This window comes from Mastomys coucha, unplaced genomic scaffold (assembly GCF_008632895.1).
Source record: "Mastomys coucha isolate ucsf_1 unplaced genomic scaffold, UCSF_Mcou_1 pScaffold16, whole genome shotgun sequence".
Taxonomy (NCBI): Eukaryota; Metazoa; Chordata; class Mammalia; order Rodentia; family Muridae; genus Mastomys; species Mastomys coucha.
In genome coordinates this window covers 71,188,572-71,209,621 of record NW_022196898.1, presented here as the reverse complement: position 1 = coordinate 71,209,621, position 21,050 = coordinate 71,188,572, and the positions used below count along the sequence as shown (strand labels likewise).

The 21,050-nt window shown below is 42.0% G+C and overlaps 1 protein-coding gene and 1 non-coding gene across 2 annotated transcripts in view; one reads left to right on the top strand and one right to left on the bottom strand.

Moving 5' to 3' along the window:
• The first annotated feature begins 10,840 nt into the window (after positions 1-10,840).
• LOC116094544 lies at positions 10,841-10,970 on the top strand. Its single transcript, XR_004120185.1, has one exon. It is a non-coding gene; the product is annotated as a small nucleolar RNA SNORA24 (small nucleolar RNA).
• Positions 10,971-11,951: 981 nt separating this feature from the next.
• Prss12 (serine protease 12) overlaps positions 11,952-21,050 on the bottom strand; it is a 60,179-nt gene continuing 51,080 nt past the window's right edge. Inside the window, exons 10-11 of the mRNA XM_031375361.1 lie at positions 13,185-13,465; positions 11,952-12,508 (exon numbers count right to left, since the gene is read on the bottom strand). Of these exons, the coding sequence (XP_031231221.1) occupies positions 12,201-12,508; positions 13,185-13,465 (589 nt within the window). The 3' untranslated portion in view covers positions 11,952-12,200. The remainder of the gene's footprint in view (positions 12,509-13,184; positions 13,466-21,050) is intronic.

The following is a 21,050-nucleotide window of genomic DNA, read 5'->3' as shown; positions in this document are numbered from 1 at the left end:
TCTTGAGTTCTTTGTATATATTGGATATTAGCCCTCTATCAGATACAGGATTGGTAAAGATCTTTTTCAAATTTGTTGATTGCTGTTTTGTCCTATTGACAGTGTCTTTTGCCTTACAGAAGCTTTGCAATTTTATGAGGTCCCATTTGTCGATTCTTGATCTTAGAGCATGAGCTATTGGTGTTCTGTTCAGGAAATTTTCCCCTGTGCCTATGTAATTGAGGCTCTTTCCCACTTTCTTTTCTATTAGTTTGAGTGTATCTGGTTTGATGTGGAGGTCCCTGATCCACTTGGACTTGAGCTTTGTCCAAGGAGATAAGAATGGATCGATTTGCCTTCTTCTAAATGCTAACCACCAGTTGAGCCAGCACCATTTGTTGAAAATGCTGTCTTTTCCACTGGATGGTTTTAGCTCCTTTGTCAAAGATCAAGTGACCATAGGTATGTGGGTTCGTTTCTGGGTCTTCATTTCTATTCCATTGATCTTCCTGCCCGTTATTGTACCAATACCATGCAGTTTTTATCACAATTGCTCTGTAGTACAGCTTAAGGTCTGGGATGGTGATTCCACCAGAGGTTCCTTTATTGTTGAGGATAGTTTTGGCTATACTGGGTTTTTTGTTATTCCAGATAAATTTATAAATTTCTCTTTCTAAGTCTGTGAAGAATTGAGTTGGAATTTTGATGGGGATTGCATTGAATCTGTAGATTGCTTTAGGTAAGATGGCCATTTTTACTATATTAATCCTGCCAATCCACGAGCATGGGAGATCTTTCCATCTTCTGAGATCTTCTTCAATTTCCTTCTCCAGAGACTTGAAGTTTTGTCAAACAGATCTTTTACTTGCTTAGTTAGACTCACACCAAGGTATTTTATATTATTTGAAACTATTGTGAAGGATGTTGTTTCCCTAATTTCTTTCTCAGTATGTTTATCCTTTGTGTAGAGGAAGGCCTCTGATTTGCTTGAGTTAATTTTATATCCAGCTACTTTGCTGAAGTTGTTTATCAGGTTTAGGAGCTCTCTGGTGGAATTTTTGGGGTCACTTAAGTATACTATCATATCATCAGCAAATAGTGATAATTTGACTTCTTCCTTTCCAATTTGTATCCCTTTGATCTCCTTTTGTTGTCTAATTGCTCTGGCTAGGACTCCAAGTACAATATTGAATAGGTAGGGAGAGAATGGGCAGCCTTGTCTAGCCCCTAATTTTAGTGGGATTGCTTCAAATTTCTCTCCATTTAGTTTGATGTTGGCTACTGGTTTGCTGTATATTGCTTTTACTATGTTTGAGTATGGGCCTTGAATTCCTGGTCTTTCCAAGACTTTATCATGAAGGAATGCTGGATTTTGTCAAATGCTTTCTCAGCATCTAATGAGATGATCATATGTTTTTTTTTCTTTGAGTTTGTTTATGTAGTGAATTACGTTGATGGATTTCCGAATATTGAACCATCCCAGCATCCCTGGGATGAAGCCTACTTGATAATAATGGATGATCATTTTGATGTGTTCTTAGATTCGGTTTGCAAGAATTTTATTGAGTATTTTTGCATCAGAAGGGAAATTGGTCTGAAGTTTTCTTTCTTTGTTAGGTCTTTGTGTGGTTTTGGTATAAGAGTAATTGTGTTTTCATAGAACAAATTGGGTAGAGTACCTTCCGTTTCTGTTTTGTGGAATATTTTGAGAAGTATTGGTATTAGGCTTCTTTGAAGGTTTGATAAAACTCTGCACTAAACCCATCTGGTACTGGGCTTGTTTTGGTTGGGAGACTATTAGTGACTGTTTCTATTTCATGAGCAGATATGGGACTGTTTAGATCATTGATCTGATCTTGATTTAACTTTCGTACCTGGGTATCTGTCTAGAAAATTGTCCATTTCATCCAGGTTTTCCAGTTTTGTTGAGTATAGGCTTTTGTAGTAGGCTGTCATGATTTTGGGGATTTCCTCAGTGTCTGTTGTTATGTCTCCCTTTTCATTTCTGATCATGTTAATTAGGATACTGTCTCTGTGCCTGCTAGTTAGTTGGGCTAAGGGTTTATCTATTTTGTTGATTTTCTCAAAGAACCAGCTCCTGGTTTGGTTGATTCTTTGTGTAGTTCTTTTTGGTTGCTTTTAGCCCTGAGTTTGATTATTTCCTGTCTGTGACTCCTCTTGGGTGAATTTGCTTCTTTTTGTTCTAGAGCTTTCAGATGTGTTGTCAAATTGCTGGTATATGCTCTCTCCAGTTTCTTTTTGTAGGCACTTAAAGCTATGAGTTTTCCTCTTAGGACTGCTTTCATTGTGTCCCATATGTTTGAGTATGTTGTGGCTTCATTTTCATTAAACTCTAGAAAGTCTTTAATTTCTTTCTTTCTTTCTTCCTTGACCAAGTTATCATTGAATAGAGTGTTGTTGAGCTTCCACGTGTATGTGGGCATTCTATTGTTTATGTTGTTATTGAGGAGCAGCCTTAGTCCATGGTGATTTGATAGGATGCAAGGAATTATTTCAATCTTCTTGTATCTGTTGAGGCCTGATCTGTGACCAATTATATGGTTAATTTTGGAGAAGGTACCATGAGGTGTTGTGATGAAGATATATCCTTTTGTTTTAGGATAAAAAGTTCTGTAGATATCTGTTAAATCCATCTGTTTCATAACTTCTGATAGTATCACTTTGTCTTTGTTTAGTTTCTGTTTCCATGATCTGTCCATTGCAGAGAGTGGGGTGTTGAAATCTCCCACTATTATTGTGTGCAGTGCAATGAGTGCTTTGAGCTTTAGTAAAGTTTCTTGTATGAAAGTAGATGCCCTGGCCTTTGGAGCATAGAGGTTCAGAATTGAAAGTTCCTCTTGGTAGATGATACCTTTGATGAATATAAAGTGTCCCTCCTTATCTTTTTTGATCACTTTAGGGTGAAAGTTGATTTTATTCAATATTAGAATGGCTACTCCAGCTTTTTTCTTGGGACCATTGGCTTGGAGAATTGTTTTCCATCCTTTTATTCTGAGGTAGTGTCTGTCTTTGGCACTCAGGTGGGTATCCTGTACACAACAAAATGTTGGGTACTGTTTATGTACCCAGTCTGATAGTCTTTGTCTTTTTATTGGGGAATTGAGTCCATTGATATTAATAGATATTAAGGAAAGGTAATTGTTGCTTCCTTTTATTTTTGTTGTTAGAGTTGGAAATCTGTGCATATGGCCATCTTTTAATTTTGTTGGAAATTTACGTTTTTGCTTTTTCTAAGATGTAGTTTCCCTCCTTGTGTTGAAGTTTTCCATTTATTACCCTTTGAGGCTGGATTTGTGGAAATATATTGTGTAAATTTGGTTTTGCCATGGAATACTTTGGTTTCTCTATCTATGGTAATTGACAGTTTTGCTGGGTATAGTAGCCTGGGCTGGCATTGGTGTTCTCTTAAGGTCTGTATGACATCAACCCAGGATCTTCTAGCTTTCATAGTCTCTGGTGAGAAGTCTGGTGTAATTCTGATAGGTTTGCCTTTATATGTTACTTGACCTTTTTTCCTCTCAATACTCAACTGCTTTTAACATTCTTTCTTTGTTTTGTGCATTTGATGTTTTGACTATTATGTGGAAGGAGGAATTTCCTTTCTGGTCCAGTCTATTTGGAGTTCTATAGGCTTCTTGTATGTTCATGGGAATCTCTTTCTTTAGGTTAGGAAAGTTTTCTTCTATAATTTTGTTGAAGATATTTACTGGCCCTTTAAGTTAGAGGTCTTCACTCTCTTCTATACCTATTATCCTTAGGTTTGGTCTTCTCATTGTGTCCTGGATTTCCTGGATGTTTTGGGTTAGGAGCTTTTTGCATTTTGTGTTTTCTTTGACTGTTGTGTAAATGTTTTCTATGGTATCTTCTGCACCTGATATTCTCTCTTTTATCTCTTGTATTCTGTTGGTGATGCTTGCATCTATGGTTTCTAACTTCTTTCCTAGGATTTCTATCTCCAGAGTTGTCTCTCTTTGTGATTTCTTAACTGTTTCTACATCCATTTTTAGGTCCTGGATGGTTTTGTTCAGTTCCTTCACCTGTTTGGTAGTGCTTTCCTGTAATTCTTTAAGGGATTTTTGTGTTTCCTCTTTAGGGACTTCTACTTGTTTACTTGTGTTCTCCTGTAATTAAGAGGGTTTTGTGTTTCCTCTTTAAGGGCTTGAACCTGTTTAGCTGTCTTCTCCTGTATTTCTCCTGCATTTCATGCTTTCTTAAATTCCTCTATCACCATCATGAGATATGATTTTAGATCCAAATTTTGCTTTTCTGGTGTTTTGGGATATCCAGGACTTGCTGTGGTGGGGGTACTAGGTTCTGATGAAGCCAAGTTGTCTTGGGTTCTGTTGGTAAGATTCTTGAGTTTGCCGTTCGCCATCTGTTGATCTCTGGTGTTAGATGTTCTTGCTGTCTCTTGATTCCTCCTGTGGGTCTGTAAGCCTGTGTCAGCACTTCTGGGAGATCAGCTCTCCTCAGTTAAGACCTGTGTGTAGTAGGCTGTGGATCAGTCATCCCTTCTGAGTCCTGGGGTCAGAACAAACCCTGGAGACAGGCTCTCCACTTGCAGGGAAGGGGCAGAGAGGGCTTTGGATCTGCAGTAGCTCCTCCTAGGTGAAGACAGAGGTAGAAAGGATCCTGCACTGGCTGCCCTGCAGCTTCTGAGGCCTGTGCTTCCTGCCTGGTCCCGCCTCCTCCTCCTGGTTCTCACAGTCTTAACAGCTCTTCTTCCACCATGATTCATGAGCTTTCTGTAGCATTCTCAGCTGTTACATTAGAGCAAGGCTTCCCAACTGTCCTAATGCTACGGCCCTTTAATACAGTTCGTCATGTGGTGACCCCCAAAAATAAAATTATTTTTGTTGCTACTTCATAACTGTAATTTTGCTACTGTTATGAATCATGAATAATGTAATTATCTGATATACAGGATTTCTGATGTGCCAGCCCTATCAAGACCCACAGGTAAAGAACACTACCTGAGGCTAACCCTAGCCTTTGTGTACTAGCTCTAGCTCGTCGACGCTTTCCAGCACTGTCAGCTCTCCATCTCCACCATAGCACCACATACCCAGCCTTCGTTGCTCTCAGACTCCATGAGCTTGATCTCACCTGCATCTCCAGGTATAGCCCCATTTCTCTTCTACTCTATAGTGTACCTTCTCCAGATTTTCCAAATTATTGTCCCTGCAACTGTTCTTTAAAAGAACCCAAATAGCCTGTGTGTGACTAACTCAAATGGTCACTCCTCAGCCGTCATATTGTGTGTACCATTAACACTGGTTTGCTCTCCTCTTTGAAAACTTTCCTTTTTCAGGATCCAACATTTCACTGGCTTTTCTCCCCACCCAAGTTGAGTCTCAATCCCCTCTTAAAGTCCGTCCCTGTAAACTGCATTTGGACTACTGTGAGGCATGCTCAGTACTTACCCAACTCTCTCTTATATTTCCTTATTAGCTTCTTCAGCCCAGACCCCTCCAGAACTTCATAGACATCTGGACTCCGTAACAGTTGCACTGAGTTAAGATTGCCCTTCCTTTGCAGCTCCTAGCACTAGCTACTGCCTTCTCTTTTTATAATAGTCATTCTAACTGGCTTTAAACCCAGTTCTTCATCACTGACGACGCTGAGCACTTTCCCCATGCACTTATTGCCTTTGTATTGGTGCTAAGAAATGTCTACCCAGGCAAAGAGTTATTTGTGTAGTAAACTTGGCTCAACCCAGAGAACACAGATTGACAATAGATCGTTGCAATAACATGAGGTTTATTGATCCACGTACATGGGGTTGCCCACCCTCAAGGGGGTGGGGGGAATCCCGAACTCAGAAAGCACACATCTTTTATACTTTACAGAGGGCAGATTTCTACAGCAAGGCTAGCTGGCTTACTCTGGTTGGTGGAACCCAGGACAAAGGATCTCATCAGGCATTGGTTGGCTTGCTCAGGGGACTGTTCTTGGCTTAGTCAGCCAACTTCCCTATACAGCTCTGCACCTAGCCTTGAAAAGAGCCTGGGAAGGGGCTGAGTAAATTGGTGGTAGAGGGGATTTTCGTCAGCAAGGTCAGGGTGACAGTTTGTGGTCTTTTTCGAAATTCACCACAGGAAGGGTTGGGGGATTCTTTCGAGAATTGCTAACCTTGTTTTCGTAGACCATCACGTCGTCATTGAGACCACCAGTTATTTTTTGTTTTGGCTTTACTTAGCTTAGTCAGAATGGCCTGGTCATTCTGTCTCAACATTATGACCATCAAAACTCTGTTTTTACAGCATGCCCTTGGCAATCTCTGGAACACAGCTTCTTAGGGCTTCTCAGAAAACACTTAGCCAAATGGATGAAGCTGCTGCTCGCTACTGTAACACTTTGTTTCCACACTGCTTGCTGCTTACAAGAGCTCCCCCTTATTTTACTGTGAAACTTTATTTCTACATTCCCAGAGCTCTGTTTTTCACTGTATTACTTTATTTTCAGAACCAATATTTGCTGGAATCTAGTAGGAAAAAAAAAAAGGCTTTCTAAACTGGAATTGTGTGTGTGTGCGTGTGTGTGTTATAGACTGAGAACTCTCGTCTCCTGTCTTCCGCACATTAAAATAACAATAATATTCTGTGCAGTAGGATTCCATTATAAGATCACAGTGATGGAATGCTTAGGTTCAATCTTAATTTCAGTAGTGTTCATTCATATGAAATCAAGCTTCAGGCTACTTTCTGACTATGGTCTCTCCCATGGAAGTCAGCCTTCATTTAAGAGATGGATAACCAAACACTAATTATGACTTTCCAAGTATTACCAGTCTCCCCCACTAAAATCCAAAGGGGACCCGGAAGGAGCCTGGCAGCTAGAATGGGTATTCTCTACGCTGAAACCTTCAGTCCATCCCAATGCAGAATGGCAATAAGCCCAGCACACTCACTCAGTGCAAGTGCTCCTTTTACTTCACCCTCCGTAAATGGGAAAAAAAATTAAAAATCATTACAAGCAATTTCCAGTTCTTCTACTCCCACAGTCTCTAAGTGGATTCTAAGACTCCAAGCCTCGGCCTGGTGGTGAAGAAATTCATTGGATTTAAACTCAAATCTCCACTGATTAAAATGTCATCTCTGTCTCAAATCAGAGTAGAGTCACTAAAGTAGCACTTGCCTTAAACGCAACATGATAGACCGTAAAATGACTGCTTTTATGTTCAACTTCAATTCTGAAATTGCAGACTTACAGAAAAAAAATTGCAAAAATGACACAGGGCAAATTTTCTCTAATTGCTAACCTAAAGGAATTAGATAACCACGGTTTCATCTGATTTCTTTTTCCTCATGGTCAGAATATGATGTGGACTTTGAGGCCCAGGACCACAAAGAAACATCTTATTTTCACCCTACTGTATCAGCGTGCTCACCATGTTCAATGACCTATCATCCATACTTCTTTTTATTTTCACGTGATTCCTATCACTCAAACAGGCAGTGTCTATTACTTTCCAGCACCATTACTTTATACAGTCTCCTCTGTGCTGCTTATTTGGATCAATGTTGGGCTCTACTCGGCCCTGGTTTGGGCCTTGAGGACAAACCTGAGACTGGCTCAAGTTTTGTAAACTGTCTCACTCATTTCCGTACTGGAGTGACTCAACACAACCTGCTTAAGCCTGCCTTTGCCTAGATCCTGCTGACATAGAGTAACTTTGTTGGCTCCGTCAGTCACCCCAAACTCTTCATCAACTTACCCCTCCCCCTATGTCATCTCACCTCAACAGAAAACTCCGCCTCCTCTCTCAGCCCTTTATAAAGAAAGGATTGATACATAAAAACGAGTTCCTGCTTTGACAGACTCCTGGCTCAGTGTGGTTATTCTCCTGAGACAGGAGACCATCCTGTTCAGCCCCCAGGCTCAGCTGGACCTGGTTCTCTCCCTCTCCCCTGGCTCTGTCTGCAGAGAGCCTGCCCGGCAGGTCAACACAAACTCAGGCGTCTAAGCAGAGGGAACCTTGAGATAATGCCTCCCTTGTGTTGGCCTGTTGGCTTGACTGTGGGGCATATTCTTGATTATCCATTGATATGGAAAAGTCCAGAACAGTGTGAGCCATGCCACGCCTGGGCAGGTTAGCCCTGGGTTGTATAAGGCAGGCTGAGTAAGCCAAGAGCAAGCCAACAAGCAGCACTCCTCCGTAGTCTCTGCTTCAGTTCCTGCCTCCAGGTTCCTGTTTGGTGGAGTTACTGCCTTAGCTTCCCCCACTGATGAACTATGATGTCCAAAGCCTTCCCTCTCCAAGACGCATTTGATGATGTTGTTTCACAGCAACAGAAACCAGACTAGGGTATCCTCCCTTCTTTACCCTGTACCTTCAAATCAAGTCACGAAACACAGCCCAAGATGAAATTAGTACTTAATTCAGGAGAAGGACTAGAGTCCACCTTCTGGAGAAAATTACTTTTGCTGTTGTTGCTTGTTTCCCTGTGGTGCTGGAGATTGTATACAGGGCCTTGTGATTATCAGACAAACACTCCATCACTAAGCTACATTGCCAGCCTCCTACCCCAGATGTTTTAAACTTAAAAAAAAAAAAGTGTTTTTGAGATAGGGTATCATGTATCCTAAATTGTCCATAAACTTACTAGGTAGCCAAGGAAGACTCTAATCTGAAAGTCTCTAGTGCTGGGGTTACAGGCAAGTGCCACCATGCCCACTGTATGCGTTGCTAGGGGCTGGTCACAGGGCTTTGTGCTGCTAGGTAGGCACTCACAAATGAAGTAACATCCCAAACTCTAAAAACAAATCTTTTTCAGTATCAGAAATAGACACTGTGCACTTCAAAGCTCTTTGCCAGTGACCTCAAGCGCTCTGCCAGGCACTTCACCAGAAGAAAATGCAAATACTACTATATATGTCGAAGCATCAAATTCACGTGTAGGGATGAAAGTTTTCATAACAATACTTGACCAAAACACTAAAAACAAAAAAGAACTTCCACATATGATAAGAGATGTGGGGGAGGGCAACAAGGGGAGAAAAGAACACAAACGGAAGAAGGAAGTGACAAAAGGCGGGCTTCAAAAGTTCTGTTTCAGACAAAGCAAGTTTAGTCAAAAAGACAGAAACATTCGAAGACATAAACTCTATTCCATTCCAGCTACCTAACCCAATGGTTAATGTCTGTTTCATTAAAAATTTACAGTAAGACACGACGTGCTCCCAAAACTTATGTTGAAATCTTAAGACCTACTCTCTGATCATGGCAGCATTTGGAAAGAGGTTAGTAAACTCATAAAAACCTGACAGTGCTGGGCGGTGGTGGCCCACGCCTTTAATCCCAGCACTTGGGAGGCAGAGGCAGGCGGATTTCTGAGTTCGAGGCCAGCCTGGTCTACAGAGTGAGTTCCAGGACAGCCAGGGATACACAGAGAAACCTTGTCTCGAAAAAACAAAACAAAACAAAAAACCTGACAGGTGCAGACAGGTACAAAAGAAAAACCCACGGGAAGATGCAGGCTACCATCTACTGGCCAGAGAAGGAAAACTCTCGGACTTCGCAGCTCAGGAGGACTAACATGGAGTGTTCTTTAGGACACCCTCAGAGGATCATCTAGAATGTAAACTAAGTGTTTGGGCAACGCGCGGTGGTTGGTTACTTAAGCCCTTTTATTAACTAGTTCCTTCAATTCATTCCTCATATGTTAAGTAAAATGAGATACTGGGTGATCGTGCTGAGCTTTCCGAACACCTCTAGGTGCTTCAAATGCAAACGCTGTCTTCAGTAAATTGGTTCAACCGGACTCCAGCCCCGTGTGGCTCTGACTGCACCCTTCCAAGCCTGCTGGGACCCTGTGCGCAAACGCAACCCATCTCCCTCACAGCTTAACATTCTCCATGAATGACAGCAACTGCCGCCTCAACGCTCCATCATCAAAGGCTTCCCCAGGACCCTCTATTCTGTCTGAGCGGGCTGCACCCGAGAGTGAGACATGCATCCCCTCCTTCCGGACAAGACGAGGGCCGGGAGAGCCACAGATGCTCGCGCTGCTCAGTCTTCCCGTTCTCTGGGTTCGAGGAGCCTTTCGGCGCGCTGTGTCAGACAAAAGTAAGTGAGATCAGATCAAAAGGGCGAGCTGAGAGGCGCAAGCGGAAACATCAACCCGGATGAGGGCAGAGGAGCCGCGAACAGCTCTCGGGGACAGACAAAGGGCCGGCGCCAGTGGAAGTGATGCGAGGGGAGGCTGCAACGCAGGGACGTTAGACTTTGGGTACCGGAAAAGAACGCAGCCAGGAAGAGGAAATGTCCGCGCAGCCCTAGCAGCACTACCACACGCGTACGGGCAGAGCGTCAGCGACCAGACTTCCGACAACGCGAGGAGAATTGTGGTTAACGATCGGCTTTTCCCCGCCCGCCGCCCCAGCCCGCCCCGTTCCTGTGACGCATGCATCGAATCCCGGCCGCCTACACCAATCAAAGTGACTAGGCGCGGGAGAGATCCGGAAAGGGCGGGGAAGTCCCGCCTCTCGCGCGCAGGCTCTTGGGAGAGCGTCACGCGGCCTATAAAAGCGTGCGCGCACCGTTCGGGAGTCCCTTTGGCTGCGGTCCGGTTGCGGCTCTGTAAGGTGCGTTGTGGAAATGATATTTTTGGGGAGGGAGGGGGGGGGCCTTGTTTGTGAGCGTCCAAGATGAGAGAGACACAAGGCCGTCATGGTGCTGGCCGTAGGCCGTCAGCTCTGCAAGAGTGGGGATGGCTAGCGCGCCGGTCGCCATGTAAGACGGATCCTGTGTTAGGCGGCGCCACGCCAAGTTCGCCACCACTGGGTCCCACGGTGAGTGACACCTGTGGGATTTTAACTCGGTGTTTGGGTCGTGAAACTCCATGTATCTTTGGGACCTGCCGCCTGTGGCAGTCTCCCTTCCTAGCCATGGAAGAGTATGTTCTTGTTATTGGCAAAGCTGTCACCATTTCATTGGGACCAGATTCTGACTTGAGCAAGTGACATTCATCCTAAGACTGTTAAAAGAATTCATGACGCGACGAAACTGGACTTAATTTCCTAAACTGGTGTTGAAATGTTCCTAGGTAACAGCTGGACTCGCTGCTGTTGGACAGTGGAAGCCGTGTTCAGGTAAGATTCGTCTTAGGAGTATTTTCGCGGCTCTGGGTAGTGAGTAGGCCTTTACTGTTGGGTGCAGTTTTCACTTAAGTAACATAAGTGAACAGCCTGTTGAAGTCAGAGACATTCTGTAATGAGTTTTTTTTTTCCTCCTGCAGGTACTGTAGTGACTTGAGATCTTCTGGTCACGAGATTTCTACAGGAAATCTTCGCATCTAAATTTTGAAAAAGAGTATTTTATATTAAATAAAAGATTTTTGGTGTGTAATAAGACTGTTTCCTGTTTCTGGAAGTTGTGTGGATTATAATGCAAAGGTGCAATGGACACATCGATATTTTTCATAATCTTAGGGAAGCTGGAAACCAGGGAGATAGGGCATAGATTCTTGGGATCCAGATTCCCGCCAGACATCTCTCCTCTTGGCCCTCGTTGCCATTTGAAAAGGGCTGCTGTAAGGTCGTGGTTTCACGAGTGGTCAGTAAATTGTGTGACCACTTACTGCTTGCCATTTCATGTGTTACGCTTTCTGGTACATAAGGAAAGTTTTTTACTCTAAGATTGTTAAGATTAGTCTTAAGAATTCTGAGAACTTGCTGAAAGGTGCCAGTAGATGGCATACTGTCCATGGTTCAGAAGGCAAAATTCAAGTTTGACATCTGCCTAGTGTAATAGGGAAATGATTTTGATAGTTCTTAGCCCTTGCTTAATGAAGTACTTACAAGTTGAGAGTTAGGTAAAGCAGCATCGGCTTGCAGGTTTATCCCTTACTGATTATTGGTTTCATTTAACAAGTGCTATTGAGATAACAGGTTTCAAACTTGGGGGGGGGGTGAGATTTGAACTTAAGAAAATGTGCCAGTCGGTGTGGGTGAGATCAAAAAGGTTAAATTGTGGGCACCTAATCAAGGTTCCTAGTCAAAATTTTATGAATTTAAAAATTACAATTGTAAGACAGATTGGCTATAATTGGCAAGGATGATAAAAATCAGTACTGGTGCCCCCAGACTGCTGGGTTCTCAAATTCAAAGGAATCTCAGGCTTGTCATTTCTGGCATGGTGCCAAGTATGGAGACTGCTTCCTGTCTGTTCCTTTACTATTTCTTGAGCTTTCCATAAATTACAGACTGGTGACACTTTTTATCCAAGGTACAAAGGCTGGGACTCGGGTATAAACTCCAGGAGTGTCTTTGATTCCACATCCATACCCCCAGGAAGTCACCCCATACACAACCCAGGTTTCATCAGGCTTTTCACACATAAGTGGTCCTCCACTGTCTCCCTGGCAGCTGTCCACACGGTTGTCTTCTTGGAGGTTTCCAGCACAGAGCATTCTCCCAGTAAATAGTCCCTTGTAACGCTCTTTACAGAACCTCTTGGGTAACAAAGGCACAGCTGCTTGTTGTAGAGTTCTTGAATAGGCACGACCTGCTCAGACCAAAGGTTAAAGTTAGTGGGATTCAGCTAATGGTCACATTCAGCAGTTTAGTAATCTTACAATACTGAAGCACTGAAGGCCTTTCAAAATGGCTGGTGCTTTTAGAAGTAGCTAGGGTGGCTGTGTAGCATAAGGATGTATTACATGAGGATGTTTCAGAATTAAAACTGCATACAATTTCATATACAGACTTGAATACCAAGTGGCATTCATATAGTCTGCTTCTTGGTAGGTCGTTTGTGGAAAAGCATAGGATTCCTGGCAATTGAATTCCATCAGCTTGTGCTAAAATTAGGAATTGGAACCACAGTGTAGGAAACAACAGACCAGGATGTGAATCTAGGCTGTGTGTATACTATTCACACTTGGCAGACTTCAAGCATCTAAGCTTGAGCCCACTTAAGGCAGTGATTCTCAATCCTAATGCTGCAGTCTGATAAAATTCCTCATGTGATGGTGACCCCCAACCATAAAATTATTTTTGTTGCTACTTCATAATTAACTTTGCTACCGTTATGAATCATAATATAAATACGTGTTTTCCGATGGTCTTAGGTGACCCACCAATGGAGAACCACTGATGGAAGGTCTTATTGAACATCCTAACATGAATAGACCAGAAGCCATCAAGTTTTCTTCGATTTTTTTCTTTGCTTTTATAATTACCTGTGTCTCCCCATCCTGTTATGTGACAGTTGGAGGCTGTTTTCTGTGGCCTCTCTCTCCAAAGAGGTAAACAGGCTGGCAAAACGTGGGTGCTTAGTCTGGCACATTGCTCCCCTGGGCCTTGCAGTCTAACCAGGGCAATGTCATAGTCGCTGCTGTCTGGCCTATAGTTCCTGTGAATCACAATCTGTTGAACCCCTATTTCTTGTTCAAACTCCTCTGGTACCAAAGTATGATAATCCCCAACTCGAACTGCATAGCTCCTCGAGTTGTTACCGTACCTGAAGGGAGAGAGCCAAATGTGAGGCTTTTTTCCGGTATTGAAAATCGATGATTGACAGACAGCTAGGAATGTTAAACTATAATAAATCAATCTTGTTTCAGATCCTGTCCTTTTGCAAACTTAGTCATCTTACCATTTCTTTTCCCTCAAGCTCACTGTCCCCTCCTGGAAGCCTAGTGTTCTCGAGTCTGATTTCACTGTGTGTCTAGATTACCATTTTCTGAGACAGTAAATGTGGAAAGTGAGTGAGAATTACGGACCAAGCATCAGCATGGCAGTCCTTACCAAGCAGGAACATAATATAGCACACCATCACTGTCCTAATTTGCTGTGTTCATTTTGCTGCATGGAGTCATAAACATGGCTCCCTCCTCTGTCCTTGAGCTAGTGCAGCCCATCTTATCCCTAGAAAGAAGCCTCAGTTATTACCCACTGTGAGTTAACTAAGCAAACTATGTCAGCATGTGCTCACTGTTACTTAGATCTCACCTCCGTGAAACCCACTTTGACCCCTCATGTTTATGTTTCAACCCACCTTTCTTTGCAACCGCCTAGTCTTACTTAATCTCTTGTACGTTCACCTTTTTTTTTTTTTTTTGCACACTTCATCAGTCTTAAACATTAGTTTACTATTTAACTGCCTTATACAATTAACAGATATTCCAGAGGTGGCCTAGGTCCTCAAGTAAGACTTCTGAGCCCAGAATCCACTAGCCAGCCCACCTGGTTACTTCTTCCTCAGAAGGTTACAGCTGCTTGTTCACTGGCCCTGACCTCCACTTAAACCAGCGCTGTACATGCCTCCCGGGTATGCAATAATATAAAATCAAGCATTTAGTGGTAGTTTTAAGTTGGTTTAAATTTGTATTAATTCTTTGATGTGCATATACATTTGCCACTTACTAAAGATGAAAGCTAGTTTGCATACTGATGGGATGGATATGCTCTTATTTTTACATAAAGAACAAAGTCTTAAGTGATCTCAGAACATCTTCAACACCTTTCAAAGTTGATCAGCATTTTATTTTATTTTGTACTGTTATTTTAGGACAGGATCTCATTCTGTAGCCAAGGCTAGCAGGCAGTTTACTATGTGTAGGCTCAGACTTGCACCAGCGCTCTGTCTCCACCTATGCCCCATAGCTGATATTCAGGCAAGTGTGCACCACACACACAATCACTGTCTTTCAGAACAGTCTTTTTGCCTGCCAAATGCTAACCCTGCCTTTTATCAACCATCCACAGCATACTTCATGCTGGCTTCTGACTGCTGGGGAGCAGCGTTTAATGTTAATTTATTTTAATGTTAATCCCTCCTCCCCTTTTCTGAGAAGAGGAGGAGGGGTAGATGGAGTGAAGGGATAGTGGGAGGAGAGGAGGGAGGGAAACTACCATCGGGATGTAAAGTAAATAATTGATTAATTTTTTAAAACCTCCCTTATTCATTTTTTCCATAACAAACATGAAAGTCCCACTGTTCCCAAAACATCCACTTGATTGTGAGTTTAAATCATTTATATCCAATAGTTTACTAGTAGAAATCTCCTAGAGTCCGGATCTAACTACTGACTGCCTTATTAAAATATATCCTCAACCCTCCTCATTACTCCTGTGTTAGAAGAGGTTTGAACCCTCTAGTAGCACTGACCATCTTGTATAATTATGCAGCCACCAACTATTGGCTGATATATCCCTTTCCTGTGGTTCCTGACAACTCCCCATTTTCAAGTTAAATCACTATAGATAGATAGATAGATAGATAGATAGGGATATATAGTGTTCAGGGAGGGGTTTTTTCCTCTTATGCCAAGAGAGTATGCTTTTCAGATTTATTTCAAAATGTAAAATTTATACTTTACAATAAATGTATCTTTAAATTTCTAAACTATTAAAAAAAAAAAAAAACAAAAAAAAACCCTACACACCAGGGCCAATGTTGGTGGCACACAGGCAGAGTTTGAGGCCTGATCTACAGAGCTAGTTCCAGGACAGCCAGGACTACATAGACCCTATCTCAAAAAAAGAAAAAAAGAAAGAAAAAGCACACATCAAAATTAATGAGACTCAAAGTTAATTATACATCTCAATGATTTGATTAACAATTCTGAAGCTGTGGAGCCTCACACTGGACTTTCCTTACACTTACTTACAGTATCAAATATGTACTTGTGTATTTATCATCAAAAATAAAAACCCATAACAATTAGAATAAAAGAACAGTAGGCCATCATGTCCGTGCAGCCCTTCCCCATCCCCTAATATCTAGCCATCTGTGTGGTCCTTTCTGCATATTATACTCACCCACATGTATGTCTGTTTACATATATGCCTATGTTATTGGCTAAATTCTGCACGTGAGGGAAAGCATGCAGGGTTTGGTTTTGTTTTTTTCTGAAATATGTGATCATGCTTAGTATGTATTCTAAGACCATTTTCCAGCAAATTTTAACTTCATTTTCTATACAGCTGAATAGTATATACATATATATGTGTGTGTGTGCTTATGTGTATGTATATAATATATATATATATATATTCTAAGTTTTCATCATTCATCTGTTGATATCTATAACTAGATTCATTACAGTTTTTTTTCTATAGTAAATAAAGCAGCAATAAACCTGGGGGTAGGACTATATGAAGTTATCTGGCTATATGTCCAGGAGTGAGATAGTTGGGACATATGGTAGTTCTATCTTTAATTTTTTTAGAAATCTCCAAACTGATTTCCACAATGACCATATTAATTTACACCCCCAGCCAACAATAAATATGGGTTCCTTTATCTTTACATCCTCTCTAGCATCTGTTGTCAGATTTGTTGGTGATAACTATGCTGACGAGTAAGTTGTTAACACAACACCTACTCCAACAAGGCCACACCTACTTCAGCAAGGCCACACCTCCTAATAGTGCCATTCCTTATGGGCCAAGCATTCAAACACCTGAGACTATGGGCCATTCCTATTCAAACCACCACACTAGCCATCAGCAAAATGCAAAACTCTGGGACTTTGCTAGCTAGCTGATTAGTCAGCTTCTGTAATCTGCCTAGTATCTCTCCATCCTTGGGATTACAAGCATGCTTTTTATGGATCCTGGGGACTTGAACTCAGGTCTTTATGCTTATGAGGCAATTGTTTTATCTCTTATTAGACTGAGTGATCTCCCCAACCCGAACTCTAGTTATTCTTAAAATTGACTATTATGCTTGAGATTTGAAGAACAACTAATAAAAATATTGACTAGTTGTCTAACCAAGTGTTTGTCTACTATAGTCAGGGGTCTTCTCATCTTCCTGGCTTAGCTGAATTTGTGTTATATTGATAGATGGTGTATAGAAAAATGTTTCTAAAGCAAACAATTTACATTTTGGCTAACATGTCATTGTTTGTTGAAATTCCTTCAACTCCCCACAAATGATAATTGGATGAAATCCCATACAAGTTTGTGTAAGAGAGGGTCTGAGACCAGACAGCTCAGGAAATGTAATGGCAATAATCCAAATTCCTCTGGTATTTTGTCATTAAGATGAACAATAACAACAACAAAATACTAGAATTAAAAAGTGAAGAACTAGTTTAGGTTTGGGGGCCGTGTGCAGAGAACATGTATGTTTATTCTCTAAAGAGCATCATCTCTCCGAGAAAGCAATGTTTTAGATCAGCCTGCCCACATCAGCTAACACTGGAGTCGGCCTTTGCTCTGCTGTCTGTACTAAACTCAGAAAGTCCTCTAAGGAACCTGCCTATGTAAATGCTCACAGTTGCTACAGAAGAAGTCAACTTACTGAGACCTGCACTGTCCCTGACATATATGCAACATGTATGTAGGAAATCCCCTTTAGCGTAATTAGTGCTATGGATCCCAGAACAGACCATGTTCTTCAGAACTCTATTGTAGAGGAAGTCATAAGAGAGTGCATGTTAAGCATTTGATACACTGATTTTTAAACATACCTCTCATTACCTCTGGGACTAGACTTTCTAATTATAAGTATTTATAGAGTTTCCCTTTTGCAGAGCAGCAATCTCTGCCAATTGTAGCTGCTGTGGTATTTCTAGGCAAAACGTCAAAAGATAAAATCAGGTTAAATGATATTCTTGCACATATTAAGTTTGAAGTAACTTGCAGAAATAAGAGAGTCCTTGTTTCATTCGAATTCAATATTCCAAAACTGTGTTGTTAACAGGATGGGCAGTTAAGGGGACTTAAAAGATTCAGAAACTTTTCTCTCAGTTGTATTCCTGTGCCATTGTAGACACAAGGTCATTTCATAGTACTTTGTAGTAATGATTTAGATTAAGAAATAGCAAAAGCAACTAATTTATACCATGAAGGACTAACTCAAAAGAAATTTTTAAAAACTTTATTTACTTAAGCTTCCACTTCAAATTGCTAGTAGCATACCCACATCCCAAAATGTCATTGTTTTAACATTAAAAAAAAAAAGTGTGGAAAGAGGAAGGTGGGCTAGGGCACCTTTAATCCTAGCACTGGTGAGTTCCAGACCAGACAAAAGAACCAGCAACAACAAAGGAGAAGGTAAAAGAGGAGATAGAAAAGCTTTAAGTAGTGGTTCCCAAGCTGTAAGCTCACCTTGTCATGCTTCTTGGACATGTCACAATGTATGAGAGGCCCAGAGAGTTGGGTTTCTAGAATTCTACCAGCTCTTCGGTAAAGTACCCATAAAACCCATAAAGATACTGTGTCTGAAATTAGCAGACTGAATAGTTAAAGACATTTTGGTTTCATCTGGGCTAGGCAATCTCTTCTAGACTGTTCTGGTACAAAACAGTAATGACTTTGTAAAGATAAGACATACCACGGAGTCTCTTCATTGACACATGGCTGCTCTAAAACTCTGGTCCATATCATCACTGCAAGAACAGTGTGTGTGCATATCTACATATACAGAGGCTCAGTGCTGGAAGAAAGGAGAGGAGGTGGGGAACCCAATCAAATGGGAAACCCAGGTCTCATCCAAGCAGGCCTTACAGCAGGCTAACATATTTTCCAACATCTCCATATGGAATATGAAAGAACAGAAACTTCTCAAGACCTGACCACTTTGCTTCTTTCAAATTTCAGTGTTTTATGATTAAAGGAGAATTGTTTGAGCCAAAGCTGCTGAATCTAGAAAATCAAAACTTGAAGTTCGTTTGAAGAACTAGTCACTGGCTCTGTGCCTTTTAATAAGCTTACTCAGATAAAATGAGAGTCGTTTTTACAGTCACTTCAAACGACATGACTATCAGATCCAGTGAAGCATAAAGACCGAGTCAGATGGACATGTAACACATTGGCAAGCCGTTTCCCTCCCACTCACATTAAAAGAATCTTCCATTTCTTCTAATGCATAGAAAATGCTGAATAGCCTAATCTGTTCCTCTGATCTTTAATCTTCTGCCTTTATCTTATACTCTGCAGATAAATGGAATCCCAGATAGCATATGGAAGCAGTTATTTGTTGGTCTACATTTAGAATAACCACTGTTCTCTCAAAGCCCAGCATTCTTAACTAGATCCACCATCTGGGGACCCAGCGCCCACTTAAATCATATAAGGATGACTTAGGAGTATCTACTATGGTATTTAAGCATGGATGAGAGCTTCAGGGATGTTCAACCATAGCTACAAGGGGCTGGCCAAAGGAGAAGAAATGATTTGTAAACAAAAGTTTCAGCAGCCTTCTTCCAAGACTCCAGCCTGATGGCCAGATGCCAGCCTTCTATTACGCCATACCAACTTCTGACTGCTATTCCAGAGTTTCCTTTCCCCTCTTTTGCTACCTGCTGTCTCCTTTATCACAACAGCTACATAGCTGGTCTCCTCAACTATAAAAATATAGAATTAAGGTTCTTGCACGCAACCGTTCAAGTTCCTACTATTGCAAGTCTTAATCATTTGGAAAGACCAACTTTGACTCACTCCAGAAAAATGCATATGGGAGTCATAAGATATTATTTTTTCTGTGTAATTTCAAGCTTATAAAATACCTTTACCCATTTACTCTGCTTCTTCAGACCTCTTCCAGATGTCCCCAATGACCCATACTGTGAAACTGCTCTTTGAACGTACTTCAAGGCTCAGAACCCCTGGATGATTTTACATTACCAAACAAATGGAACAGATTCACAGACCTAGTGGGCCAGTCTTGAACTGCTTCTCTCTTCTGCATCCACTGAACAAAGCCCAGATCCCATAACCTCATTATACTTAACACTGCTCTCGGCCAGTCTCTCAATGCCTCATGCCTTCTAACCATTATTGCTACCGAAGTCCAACTTTCTTCTTTGTTTGTTTTTTTGTTTGTTTTTCGAGATAGGGTTTCTCTGTATAGCCTTGGCTGTCCTGGAACTCACACTCTGTAGACCAGGCTAGCCTCGAACTCAGAAATACACCTGCCTCTGCCTCCCAAGTGCTGGGATTAAAGACATGTGTCACTACTGCCCGGCAGAACCAACTATTAGATATTGATTGATCAGCGATTTTACTTAAAGCACTGCTTGTACTGCCTATTTTCCAAGCATGACTTCACTTTCTACCTGAAACAGAATGACCTGGAGAAATAGCTGAAACACTGAAACCATGGGTTATTTCCCTAAACAACCTGCTGACAGCCATGTGTGCTTTTGGAAAATCTTGCTTGCCCACTGCACCTTGTGGTTTTCAATCATACAGTGAGAATGCACACTAGACCTAGCCTAAAAACTTTTCAGGAGCTACCCTGGCTTTGATCTGCTGGTGACGTCTTTTCTCTTCCACTCCCAAAATGTCAAAATGCTTACTCCGTAAAGGATCAGCTTTGCAGGAAAAAGTGTGGGCCGTGGGTTCTGTGGCTGGGTTGGTGTCCTAATCCCTCCACTGGAAGTCTTGCTGGTTTATAGGAGATGGCCGGGTCAGGGTGCATGTTCCCCACAACTAGGAGTCTAAGCCAAGGTCACCTTCACAGATTCCTGGGAGTTTCCATTGTCCTAGGTTTCTAGCTTGTCCCAGTGATGCTCCCCCCCTCCCCAGTTCACAATCCACTTGTATCTCCCAGTACTCTCTTCTTCAGTCCTCCCTCCACCTCATCCCTCCTGTTCCCATCCCCACCCCCTCCTACCCAGTCACCTCCATCCAAACACCTCCTATGTCTCATCTGTTTCCCTTTGTCAGTGAGATTCAAGCATCCCCCCTGGGCCCTCCTTGTTACTTAGCTTCTTTGGACTTGTGACTTGTAGCATGGTTATCCTGTACTTAATGAAGCAGAGTTTGGGGGAAGGGCCAACCAATGACTGGCCCAGCGTGAGACCCATGAGAGGGAGCCCACCCCTACACTATTAATGATATTCTGCTATGCTTGCAGATAGCAGCCTAGCCTAGCATCAGAGAGGCTTCACCCAGGAACTGATGGAAACTTATGCACAGCCAAACATTAAGTGGAGCTGGGCAATCCTGTAGAAGAGGTGCAGGAAGGATTGATGGAGCTGGAGGGGTCAAGGACACCACAAGAAAACCTACAGAATCAACTAACCCGGACCCACAGGAGCTCATAGAGACTGAACCGCCAACCAGAGAGTATACATGGGACGGTCCTA